This window comes from Bactrocera tryoni, chromosome 5, assembly GCF_016617805.1.
Source record: "Bactrocera tryoni isolate S06 chromosome 5, CSIRO_BtryS06_freeze2, whole genome shotgun sequence".
Lineage (NCBI taxonomy): Eukaryota > Metazoa > Arthropoda > Insecta > Diptera > Tephritidae > Bactrocera > Bactrocera tryoni.
In genome coordinates, this window is record NC_052503.1 from 62122811 (window position 1) to 62136263 (window position 13453).

The 13453-nt window shown below is 36.0% G+C and overlaps 4 protein-coding genes across 4 annotated transcripts; 2 read left to right on the forward strand and 2 right to left on the reverse strand.

Moving 5' to 3' along the window:
- Nucleotides 1–176: 176 nt before the first annotated feature.
- Nucleotides 177–1279, forward strand: LOC120778298 (charged multivesicular body protein 1b). Its single transcript, XM_040110085.1, has 3 exons — nt 177–394; nt 471–936; nt 999–1279. Exons 1-3 carry the CDS (start codon nt 373–375, stop codon nt 1120–1122), a joined length of 612 nt encoding a protein of 203 aa, XP_039966019.1. The 5' UTR covers nt 177–372; the 3' UTR covers nt 1123–1279.
- On the reverse strand, nt 1213–1987 carry LOC120778299. Its single transcript, XM_040110086.1, has 2 exons — nt 1779–1987; nt 1213–1713 (listed from the first exon to the last, which is right to left on the reverse strand). The coding sequence occupies exons 1-2, from the start codon at nt 1877–1879 to the stop codon at nt 1365–1367; spliced, it is 450 nt and encodes a 149-aa protein (XP_039966020.1). The 5' UTR covers nt 1880–1987; the 3' UTR covers nt 1213–1364.
- Nucleotides 1988–2761: 774 nt separating this feature from the next.
- Nucleotides 2762–3798, forward strand: LOC120778225 (SAGA-associated factor 11 homolog). Its single transcript, XM_040109982.1, has one exon. The coding sequence runs from the start codon at nt 2844–2846 to the stop codon at nt 3498–3500; it is 657 nt and encodes a 218-aa protein (XP_039965916.1). The 5' UTR covers nt 2762–2843; the 3' UTR covers nt 3501–3798.
- A 2-nt stretch (nt 3799–3800) lies between these two features.
- Nucleotides 3801–5957, reverse strand: LOC120778223 (cilia- and flagella-associated protein 45). The gene has a single exon (XM_040109981.1). The coding sequence runs from the start codon at nt 5809–5811 to the stop codon at nt 4150–4152; it is 1662 nt and encodes a 553-aa protein (XP_039965915.1). The 5' UTR covers nt 5812–5957; the 3' UTR covers nt 3801–4149.
- Between the last annotated feature and the right edge of the window lie 7496 nt (nt 5958–13453).

The window sequence follows — 13453 nt, forward strand, 5'->3', positions numbered from 1 at the left end:
GTATAGTAATATCCTGAAATCATTATGAACACAAAATATGCTAAATAACTAAAAATTATTGCTTTATTGCTTTTTTACATTTTGAAATATACATTTTTTACTACATATTTTGCTGTTATACAACACTACTGTCCCTATTTGATATGAGCAGAGAACGTATACGTTCTCTGATATGAGCTCACAGCTGTCAAACAAAACAATGATTCATAACATAAAGTTAGAAACTACAATATTATCAAAACTGTGAAATTAAACAAATTTTGTGCTAAATTTTAATAAATACTACTTGAACCACGGCAAAAACACTTTCATTAACTAAGTTTACTTGTGCAGTTTTTCATTTGTATAAAGGCCATCAAACTGGGTAACGAAATGTCAACTTCGTCCATGGAAAGTAAGAACAGTTCTCCTATAAAGCAAAAAATATGTTTATCTGTAATACCACAATTTATATTTTTAAACAATTACAGAACACCTTTTTAATTTAAAATTTGCCGTTAAGGAGTTGGAGCGCAATTCGAAAAAATGTGAAAAAGAGGAGAAGCTTGAAAAGGTAAAAGCCAAGAAGGCTATACAGAAGGGTAACATGGATGTAGCACGTATACATGCGGAAAATGCAATAAGACAAAAAAACCAAGCAGTAAATTATTTGCGTATGAGTGCGCGTGTAGATGCAGTTGCAAGCCGTGTGCAATCGGCATTAACCACACGTAAGGTAACCAGTTCAATGGCTGGTGTTGTTAAGGCAATGGATGCGGCCATGAAAGGTATGAATTTAGAGAAAATCTCCTCATTGATGGAGAAATTCGAATCCCAATTTGAAGACTTGGATGTACAAAGTTCAGTTATGGAAAATACCATGTCCGACACAACTACAACTTCAGTACCTCAAGGAGATGTTGATAATCTCCTACAACAGGTAGCAGATGAGGCTGGGTAAGAATATATATTAAACAAAATGAACAAGTAATGTAATTTATCATATTTATGTTATGCAGCTTGGAGTTGAATATGGAGTTACCCAGTGGTGTACAGAGTTCTACTATTGGGGCATCAACACAGGTTTCCCAAGAACAAGACGAGTTGACTCAACGATTAGCACGTTTAAGACAAGCCGAATAGATAACCTGCATTTGGAATGAATAAATCATTATGATTTTGCAGTTTTGATAGCCTTTGGTATTATTATAAATATGTTAATAAAAGCGAATCTTTTTAATTGAATTAAAATGCTAACTGTATTATCACCAGCTCTAAATATAACTCGTGTCACTTTTTATGTGTTGTTGACAATGAATATTTGCACGTTACACACGTACGCTTGGGAAAATCACATTAAAATAATCAAATATATAAATATCGATTCAAATATCTTGTTTGTATTGTACAAATTGTTGTTGTAGTAATAATTGTTTTTCCTGCTGATCGCTGAAATGTGGTAAGGGCTGTATAATTCCATCAACATTGTTTTGTGGCGGAGCAGGATTCTTCTTCATGCGTTGTTTGCGTACCTTCTTGACTTTGTCTTCGGTTGGTTCTTCAGTAGGATTCTTTGGTTTGGGCTTGGGTCCTCGTTTTTGTTCGATTTTACGTTTTGGATGTGGTGCGACCATGGGCAATTGTCGCCAAATATCATTATGCTTATCAAGTCGACGCTTCAATAGCTCCACATCGCGGGTTCGTCTACGCAAAAGTTTTTTAACTGTGTTTATGCTTTGAAATTGAATTTTACATTTTATTAATGGATGATAATAAATACAATTTGTTTTTATTAGTACCGTAGCACACAACGCTCATTCTCTATCTGTAGCTCCTGGCATCGCTCATAGATTTTCTCAGCAAGTAGTTTATACTTTTGGACCTTTTCATCAAGTAACATATTTGGTTTTTAATTTATATCGAAGCTAACATGCCAATAATTTTATTGAAACTAATTTTTATTTTCCATTTGCGGAACTCACGTTATGTTTATACTTTTACGAATGTAAACAATTAAAAAAATTCATTCTTCTTCTTAATTTAGCTTCATATTCATTCACCATGATGAAAGTGTTAATATGAAATTGTTTTAAATATTTATTTATCATTAACATATTATTTTTAAATATAAAATTATAATTGAATCTGCAAAATTATTTAAGTAATGCATTTAAAACATATTATTAACAACACATAGAGCGCGACAGACTGCAAGCGACATCTGTCAAATATTAAAATACACACGTTCTTAAGGACACAGTTATTTAGACAGCTGCACGACTACATGACTACAGGCCGTCAGTTGTCGCTCTCGCTATTTTGAATATATTCTTATATTTTGCGACGACAGTAGAGTTGACAGTAGAGAGGAGTGATGCCACTAATATGTAAAATTATTTAAAACTCTAACAAACCTGACATTATTTTAAAAATAATAGCTTAAAATATCTCTGTTATATCATTTGTATTAAGAATTGATAGTTTAAAACAAATAAATTTACCTATTTACTTATTTTGTGGATAAAACTTTTTACTTTGAACAAAATATTAAAATTTCATTGAAGTGAAAGGTATTAGTATGGCCACAACGAAATTGTGTACATGCAAAATGTTCATATAGAAGGATTCACGACACCATCTACAGTTCACTGTCGTGCTGCCATGTTCCGTCGCGATCTATGTGTTCAGCACTTGAGTTACATGTTAGATGATTTATCGAGAACGTTTTATCGATATATTTTAGTGTTCTGACAGGTGATTTTATGATTGTTCATTGTTTTGATTAACAGATGAAGACATAAAAAGCCGACATTGTCAACAAAAAAATTAGAGATACGTTTTACTGTTTTAGAGTATAAGGCGTTATGGCCTCATCTTCAGACTCGACACTAGCTGCAGCGAACATTGATGCAAAAAACGAAAAAAACTCAAATATTACAGTCTCGGGGAAAACGTCTGCCAATAACACCAAAATGACTATAGGAACTATACAAAAGGCTTACCACGACATCCTCAAAGATCCCACTAGTCTGGATGAGGCTGCACATTATTTATATCAATCGCTGCTGGACGATGCTGTTGTGGGTGTTTTTCTAGAAATACACCATTTACAAAGGACTGGTAATTTAGACGCACTAGATGGTGTACCAGAAGAAGGGACTGATGCTTCCTATCGCATTGTAGATATGCCAAACTATGATATTTTTGGTATTTCATCAGTTAAAAAACTAATGGATTGCACTTGCCCCAACTGTGATAGACCCGTGTCGGCGTCACGTTTCGCACCACATCTGGAAAAGTGCATGGGAATGGGACGTAATTCGTCACGTATTGCAAGCCGTCGTTTAGCTACCAAGGAAGGTACTAGCGCAAGCTCTTCATCATCGTCATCATATCTCCAAACCACTGTCGGCACAGATGATGAGGATGATATTGACTGGTCATCGGAGAAACGACGAAAGAAGACTAATCAAGGAAATCGTAATAACGGATCAAAAAAGAATAATGGCAAATCATTTTAAACTCAGTGTGAATAACATTTAAAAGTATACAAAATAACAATTAATTTCAACTTCATTCTAAGTGCAGAGAATTATACCTACATTTGTATAGGTATTCATGCTACTTATTAATATAATTTTCGAATATTAATACTGGTTATGAGTGCATGCCTGCATGTGCATATACAATTTCAAGTATGTGCTAAACGATTCCATATATAGTGTAAAATACATGTTTTTTCAACAAATGCTTTGTATACATTCTACTAAATTATTCAAATTATTTAATAAAATATGAGTAACGGAACTGCCGATAAAATAAAAATATGTGTTTTGAGAAAATGGGCTTTTCTATATACATATGTATCTCTTGGCGTCTTTAATTTCTTTGGCCAGTTATTCAAATCTAGCTTTAATAGAAACAAAAAATCCCAGGAAGAAAAGTTATTTTATTGAATATAGCAAAAACTTACAATAATTTTATAAGCGATCTGTGTTTGAATATGTAAGTATTATTATAAATACGTATGCATGTACATTAAAAAAATCTTTGAAAGGCATATTCCTAGCAAAGTGCGTATCATTTAAGTAACTTACATTATGGGAGTCAATTTAATAATTATTATCGTAAATTATTATTTTTATACCAAAAAAAAACAGCTCCCTACACTTATTTGTTCTTAGTCAGAAAAGCTTTCTGGCTTTTAATTTTTGTTAGTTGCATTTCAACTTCTTTGACGTACTTTTCCGGCAAACAGGCGTCGCGCATTGCTGCCAATTTCGCGTCAATTACCGCGCGTATATTGCGATCCCGTTGGCGCTCGCCTTCACGCCAGTCCATGGCCTGTGCGCGATCTAGTTCTAAAAGACGACGTCGTTCCAGCTCCTTATCATTCATTTGCTTTATAATGGCTTGACGATAGCATTCGTTTTGGCGCTCACGCTGCACTTCCTGCTGTTTCTGTTTCTCCTCATCGACTTTCACTTGTGCCATTAGATTGTCGAAGTCCTGTTCGGCGCGTGCAATTTGCAACGCTTGTCGCTGTTTGGTTTGACGCAATTGGCTTTCGCGTGCTTCGGCCAAATCTTTCTCGATTTGTTTCTTGCGCAAGGCCGCTTCCTTCTCCTTGCGACGGTATTCACGTTCGATACGCTCCTGTTCACGCATATAGCTCAGCTCTTCGCTAGCTGATTTCGCCTCCAGCACTTTTTGAGCTAGTATAAATATGCGCTGCCGCTTACTTTCGGCCGCCTCTTGTGCCAATTTCTTCTCCATTGCCAATTCGCGCTCCTTTTTCTGCTTTTCACGCATATATGCGGCAGCGCGCATATCAGCTTCACGCTCTTGCTCACAAAGCATCCTCTTGAAAAGTGCTGCCATTTCGGCAATACGATTTAGTTCTTCACGGAATTTCAATTTACGCTCTCGTTGCAACTGTGCTTGTCGCTCATCTTCAGCACGTATCAATTCATTGGCTTTGCGTATACGTTTGGCTTCTTGCTCCAAACGTTCGGCTTCCAAAAAGCGCAACGTCTCGCGTTCACTCAATTGATTACGTATCTCACAAGCGTATTTCAACTTCTCCTCTTTCTTCTTCTCCTCGTCGGCATCCTCTTTTTTGAGCGCGCTTGTGGCTCGCTCCAATACCATTCGATCCATACGCATCTCCTCACTGCGTAAGTCACGTTGAAAATCTTCTTTCTCCTGTATCTGCGCATCGCGGACTGCCTGACATTTGGCATTTAATATGATGCGATTGACCCGACGCACTTCCTCTTCCTGTTCATGTTTGGCTAGAAAAGCACGCTCTAAAACCTTCACTTTTTCGCCCGCACCAAAGAGATCTTCTTTTACAGCATTTTCCTCTAAAGCTTTCTGTCGGGCATCGTCAATCTTCTTGAAGCGCATGCGCAGCTCTTCGGTCTCTTTTTCCATGCGTTTTCGTTCCTCCTCTTGTCGCTTTAACACTTCTAAACGATCTTCTAGTGTTACCACCTTGGATGCATTCTTAAGCCGGTCCAACTCCTTTTGTGTTAGTGTTGTCTGATTTTTAGTTCTGCCCGATTTCGGTCCCACCGGTCGTTTATTCAACGTTTGGGGCGTGTAGCCCATTACTTTCAGAAATTCGGTGCATTCCTTGGCCCCTTTCTTATTGTTTTGTGCGATAATGGCTGCTTTCAAGGACGCATTCAGATCTGCGGTAGTGCCAGCTGGTACATTTGTGCTGCTCCCGTGGGAACGATGTGTGGTCGATGTTTTGGTCCGCCTCTTGGCAGCGTTTTCCAGTTGGTCTCGTACAAGCCGTATGTTCGAGGCCGTGAAACATGGCATGATTCCAAATATGTTTATATTAGCACTTCTATATGTATATTGATTATTTTACTAGAATTATATGTAGTTAAATTCAGTTTAAATATGGTATTAAAAAAATAAATTTCTTATTTTTCCAAAGAAAAATTTTGAAAGTTGTGTGAGTGAAAGTTTGATCTGTTTTGATATACAACAAAACGACTTGGAATCTGAAATGCTTATTAGTGTTTAGTAACGATTATTTTAATAAACAGGAAGTTGTCATAGAGATTTGCGAGTAGCTCAGGTCAACGCATAATCGATTCCATAGTTTCAAACTGCAAGACAAAAGATTTGTATTTGCCCCTTCTAATTTCAAGTGACGATCTCACAGAGGCAAATATAACGAGTTTAATGGGTTTATTTTTGCTTTAATAAACAACAAAATTAACAAATAATAAACGCGTTTTGGGCTTTTTTCGAAGAGGTACTTCATTTAATATTTGACCTTCAGTTTAGAGTTTGAGGAAACAAATACTTTCTGACCTGCAAAACTATTTCTAGAATCAACTTTTTCAAATATATATACGTTTCTTATTCTCAAATATATTTACGTTTGATATATGGTATAGCTAGCTCAATTTTTCAATCATAAATAGTATTAACCCCGTAAGGACATGGGGTGAAAATTGCTTTATGAAGTTATGAAGAAGAGATTTAACATCTCAATTATTAACACTTATGGAAGGCATACACGCAACAATTAGTTGGTTGATTGAGTTGGGCTAGAAATTGACCTTTGAACACAACTTTGAGGCCAACTTCATTTTGAATATTCACTTCGTTGCTTAAACATGAGTTCGGAAGTTGTTGCTTTACTTATTATACAAGGTTTGTGCAAAAGAAAGAGGACTGTTTAAAAAAACAGCAAAAAATTAATATTTTTCAAAAGTTATATTTTTTTATTCAAGGTAGTTTCCTTGTGCTTCGATACAGCGTTTAGCCCAAACAATTAGCATTTCAAATGAGTGTTTAAGGTCATTTTTCGGAATGCTCTTGAGAATATCGGTCGTCGCCCTTTGGATAGCTGTAATGTCCTGAAACCAGTGTCCTTTCATGGGCAAATGAAGTTTTCCAAATAGGTAAAAATCACAGGGTGCCAGATCAGGTGAGTAGGGTGAGTGATTAATGGTTAATATGGAGTTTTTTGTCAAAAAATCAGTGACAAGCGACGACCGATGACACGGCGCATTATCGTGCAACAGGCGCCAGGACCCTGCCTCACGGTATTGTGGTCGAGCACGACGAATGCGCGACAAAACACGCTTCATAATACCAAGGTAAAACACAGCATTAATCGTTTGGACAGGTGGGACGAACTCTCGGTGTACAATACCCTCGGAATCGTAAAAACAAATCAGCATTTTTGGGTAATCACTGATTTTAGCCGGCCCGACTTCTGATCGTTACAGAGGTCCTCACGACCTTCTTGGGATCGCTTAAACTACTCACGCACATTGCTACGGGATAGGCACTGATCACCATAAACTTTTTTCATCATTTGAAATGTTTTCGTAAACGTTTTCCCAAGTTTAAAACAAAATTTAATATTTGCTCTTTGTTCAAAATGCATTTTACGACCGATGACCAAAAGCTGCTGTCACTTTTTGATCGATAACATCGATTGTAGTTATCCAATTGTCTTAAAATTTTTACGAAATGTTAACAAGAGATCAAACTTTTTATTTCATATACCCATCAATAGGTCCGGTGGCGCCACAGTTATATTTAAAAAGTTCTGTTTCTTTTGCGACAGACCTTGTATATGACGCGCTCTCTTCGACAGCCGAAATAAAATGGCGAAATCGTTTGAAATCGCACGACCAACGCAAACACGATCCTACTAACACAACCAACTTGACAAAATTTCAAAAAATTATGATTTTCATCCAATCAGTTGGTACAACTCAAACAACTGCCTCATATACGTAACAATCAGTTGTACAATTCGATGAAATTGGTACAATAATTGGTGAGTGTATGCCTTCCATTACAAAACACATTTCGCGATTAGACATTACCTGTATAAAACGAAGCGCGGACTCTTAAAAGGTAAGATCAATCAGGGTTTCGGCAATTACACAGCGATAGGGCAAGGCAACAGCCTCAAAGAAACTTTTCGTTGGTGATACAAACTAAAATGGAATCGCTTTCATATAAGAAATGCAATAATGAATTATTTTATTACCTGATAATACAACTGTTTTCAGATATGCATACATATACTTATGCTATGTATAGGCATCGAAGGTCTAAATATAAGGTATTTATTTATTGAATAAAACATATTGTTTTCTTCAAGTATTATACTTACATATTTATATAAAATAATAATTTTTTCCTCGTTTTCCAGCGATTCTTCCAAATATTTTTGCATCGCACTTACTCAACCTTTATCAGTTCAAAAAAGCGATCATCGGCATGTTTGCGTTCTTTTGGTCCTGCGCAAATAACTATTTTGGATGGTTCATCAGGCGATTGCTCGTCAAACCGTATTTCTTCGAACGATGTTCCTGGTGCTTTCTTAAGCGCATTTCACCTGATTCGGAATGATACATTCTCTTAAATAATGAGTAAATTTGATTTACCGTAAATTAAGCTTTCGTCCATTATTTCAATCAAATTATTTGATTTGAAACTGTCCTACACTTTATAAATGTCGATAGAGCATCTACTTTGACGGAGAACCAATTTTTCGTTTTTTTTACTTGCAAATACAGTGGAACTTCCCTAACTCGAATGTCCAAGGGACAGAAAGTAGAGTTCGAGTTACGGAAAATTCGAATTAAGGAAAATACACTAAGTTGAGTTCAAATTTATTTACATATGTATGTATGTACATGTTTATTTTAAAAGACAGTTTGTAATTTTGTGTTGTGTTTCCCAAAATATTCATAACATCACGAACATAATTACAAAATATGAAATCATTATCTTGTGAAAAAAGCTTTTTTAACTCTTCATCTCGATGCCGAAAAAAAAAGTTATTTTGTGTGTTTGATTTGCAATAAATTCCATCCTTTGAATCGAGATCCTAAAAGTTCTCCTTGTTTGTTTTAGCATTAAGTGTAAATCACGAACTAAATCATTAAAGATCTCATTGAAGGATAGTTTGGTGTAGCGTTTCTTCCTGGAGACAGATAGATGAAGAAGAAGCAACTGGAAAATCAAGGATCATTGTATATATTATCTGTTTCCTCTGATTCGAGTTGAAAGATCAAGAACAACTGAATTGGTTTTGGTGTAGGTAGTTCTTCACTGCCAGAAGGTGGTTTTTAGATGACACATCAAAGATACTTAATTCTGTTTTTAGTTTTAATTGTAATGTGCTTTTTGTATTAGTCAGGGCAAAAATAACAATGTAGTTGAATGGTCTGTCGGCTCCATCCAAATCATCGGAATTCCGAAAGGCATAGATCGAGATCTTTTTCCCCAACCCGTAAGAAGTCCTACACCTAACACAACAGATGTGTGAACCCACACTTTATCTTGCTGTCCAACAGGAAAACCGAAATAACTTTCATACAATTTTTTTTTTATTAAAGGTGTTAAATTTCTTCGTTGAGATACATGAAGTTATCTCACCACAAATGTAACAGAACTTGTCAGGATCATTTTTACACTTTCTTGACATTTTTTAAGAATCACTCCACTCAGCAAACACAAAATACGGCTACTTTTCTAAAAACTGAAGCACTGAATTAGAAAATAATAAAGAAAAGAGACGATTAATATTAAACTTTACTGATAAAAGTACCGGAACACGGAAAATAGTCCCTAATCAAATCAATATGCGTATGATTTTTGTAGAGAAGGTTAGGTAGATGTTTCGAAAGTACTGCTTACTTTTCTTGTTGCAAAATTTTGTTGATCAGTTCTGCTATACTTACATATTTATATAAAATATTAATTTTGTCCTCGTTTTCCAGCGATTTTTCCAAATACTTTTGCATCATCACTTGCTCATTCTTTATCAGTTCAAAAAGGCGATCATCGGCATGTTTTCGTTCTTTTGGTGCTGCGCACATAAATATTTTGGATGGTTCACTAGGCGATTGCTCGTCAAACCATATTTCTTCGAACGATGTACCTGGTGCTTTCTTAAGAGCATTTCACCTGATTCGGAATGATACATTTTCTTAAATAATGAGTAAATTTCATTTACCGTAAATTAAGCTTTCGTCCATTATTTCAATCAAATTATTTGATTTGAAACTGTCCTACACTTTATAAATGTCGATAGAGCATCTACTTTGACGGAGAACCAATTTTTCGTTTTTTTTACTTGCAAATATTACATTTACAAAAATTGCATGTGGATTTTTTTACACTCTTGCAACATGTGACTACAGAGTATTATAGTTCTGTTCAGCTAGCGGTTTACGTATCACCTAAAACTAAGCGGGAAAGATATAGGGTTATATGTATATAAGTATATAAATGAAGTATGTAAAGTATATAAAGTTGAAATCCGAGGGTATGTCTATCTGTCCGTTCATCTGTCCGTGCAACTGTAACTTTAGTAAAACTTGAGATGTACAAACAAAATGACGAGTTCGTAGACGGGCGTAATCGGACCACTGCCACGAACACAAACGGCCATTAACCGAAAACCTATAAAGTGCCTTAACTAAGGACTAAATTAAGGTATAAAACTTAATTTGGTATAGGGGATGGTAGTAGCAAGGGTCACCTGTGGGTAAAAATTTTTACACAAATCAAGAAGCAATTAATGACCAAAAATTGTTTAAATCCAACAAAAACTGTTCAAGCCCTTAGGTACCGAATATTTAGACCCCGGTACGTATATTTGACTTTTTATCGAAAATGTCGGTCAATGTGTGAGATATACAATTGAAATTCAGGCAGAACTCTTTCCTAACATCAGTATTTCTTTGTATCAAAAATGGATTGAATCGGGTCAATACTTCCCTGAGCCACTATATACCTAATATAAAGATTTCCGAACTTCTCGGTGAGTTTATATCGCATATATTGGTCATTATTTGAGTTATCTTAATGAAATTACTCATGTATGTCTTTGTGCTTAAAATAGATACAGTTGGGTAGAGTTACCATATCGGTCTCAGTCAAAATCAGTCCCGTTGCATATGTAAACTGAGAGGCGGTTACGCTCGTTACCCCACTGTGTATTGATTAAGGAAAAAATACGCTCGCAATTTGCGTTTTGACCAGGGATAGACAACAAATACTGAATTATTATCAAGATTTCGGAAAAAGACTCAGCGTTCTTATTAGCTTTGAAGAATTGACACAGCTGGTCATTAACAGATTGCGCAAAAACTCGTCTGATATTTCTCGGTCCTCTTTTTTCGATTTCAAGAACGCATTAAAATTTGGCAACTGATCGATCAATTTTTTGTCGTCAATATGAACACTTTTCGCGTCTAATAACTGAATCGGCTGAACAACTTGTTCATATTTCACTTTTGAATCAGGCTCAGATGAAAATTTCAACAACCAAAATGTTTTGAGTTCGGAAAGTGATGCAGTCCACTTCAGTAAATATGTAGCCCAACGATCCTCGATTAACCATGAAAACATTTTCTTGAAAGTTCGCACATTCTTCACGTTTTCCCTTAACATTCAAAGCATTGAGTTTGGTGGTTAAAGTGAAACGAATGGAATTTTGTTCAATTCTCTTTTGCAAAGCGTTGACAACTTCATGCATTTTTAATAAATATAAGTGATCTAGTAGGAATCCAAAAAAACTATTATTTATATTCGTCAATTCGTGAAATAAACAAAATATTGCTGGAAAATAATAATTTCAGATCAGCAAAGCCTTCCTTAGTTGCAAAAAATAGGATAAATATAAAATATTCTTTTACCGAAACTGAAAATAAATTTTTGTTAATATAAGGTGCGTTCCAAAGTAAACAAGACTTAAAAAATACAGAACAAATGATTTTTTCGGCAAAATCAATTTATTTATTCAAAACAGTATTCCGGTGCAAGCCTTTTGCATGGCTTCTACGTCTGCATAACGCTTTCCTTTCATGGGCAAAAGCATTTTTCCGAAAAGGCAGAAGTCGCACGGTGCCATATCAGGTGAATACGGGGAGTTTTTCCCCCCATATAACTATTATATATTATACTACAAAAAGTCTTTTCGTATTTTGCCAATAAATGTCGTTGCAGTCGTATATCTCCAGTGCTACCAATCACATTGTGTCATACTATATAGTGGTGGAAAGGTGAGATTTTAAGCCTCATTTTATATTATATTATATTTTGAAATTTTTGTATAAAAAAGGGAAGAATGGCACGCAAGTCACCATTGAAATTTGTGAAGTTTACGGAGACGATGCTGTATCAGTTCTCGTAGTACAATAATGGTTCGCTCGCTTCCGTTCTGGAAACTACGAAATTTCGATTTACACTGATGGAATAATGGCAAAAAATTGGTCACCAAAATGGTATATAGTTGTTTATTAGTATAAATATAACAAAAAAAATGAGGGAGGTCTAAGTTCGGGTACAACCGCACATTTTATACTCTTGCAACTTCAAGGAATCAAAGGAAGGAAAATATCTTAAGATGTAAAACGTCAACCTAAGGATCGAAATTCAAGCAATTTTACGCATGTACATACATACGGAGGCTGCTATATTTTTGGCCAAGGCAACACTAAGTGTTGCCAGGTGCAATCTGACATTTCCATTGGAAAGTTTGACATTTTTTAGCATAACATCACTCAGAACGTTTTGACATTTAATCGTGAATTGTTTTATTTACAGGGAATTAAAAAATCATCTCGGCCAAAAAATGGAATTAACTCGTGAATATTTTCGTGCGATCTTTTTTCACAACTTTCGACGTGGATTATCACGACAAGAGTGCATCGATGAACTAAAATCTTTGTATGGCTATGAAGCACCATCCTATAGCACTGTGAAAAACTGGTACAATGAATTCAATCGTGGCCGACGCTCGCTCAAAGACGAACTCCGTGAAGGTCGTCCAAAAACAGCCGTTGTGCCAGAAAACATCGATGCCGTACGTGAACTGATAATGCAAGACCGTCATGTAACATACCTTCAGATAGAGGCATGCCTATGCATTTCTCCCACTAGCATACATTCGATATTGCATGAACACCTGGCCGTAAAAAAGGTTTGTTCTCGTTGGATCCCGCACAATTTGACAATTGCTCAAAAAAGGCTCGTGTGGATTGGTGTAAAGAAATGCTGAAAAAATACGATCGCGGTGCTTCAAAAGACGTTTATAAGATCGCCATAGGTGACGAATCATGGATCTACATATGCGTATGAGCCCGAAATAAAATAGCAATCGACCGTGTGGGTCTTCCAAGACGAGCCAAATCCAACGAAAGTTGTTCGTGGAAGAAGCCCTTCGAAGCAAATGGTCGCTTGTTTCTTCGGCAAAACTGGTCATGTGGCGACTGTTCCGCTTGAGCAACGTAGGACAGTCAATTCTAAGTGGTACACAACCATTTGTTTGCCTGAAGTCTTCGGAGAAATTCGAAAAACGAACAAGAGAAGACGAATCATTGTGCACCATGACAATGCGAGCTCTCACACATCGGCTCAAACCAGCGCCTTTTTGACCGGCCAAAACGTCGAATTGATGGGTCATCCG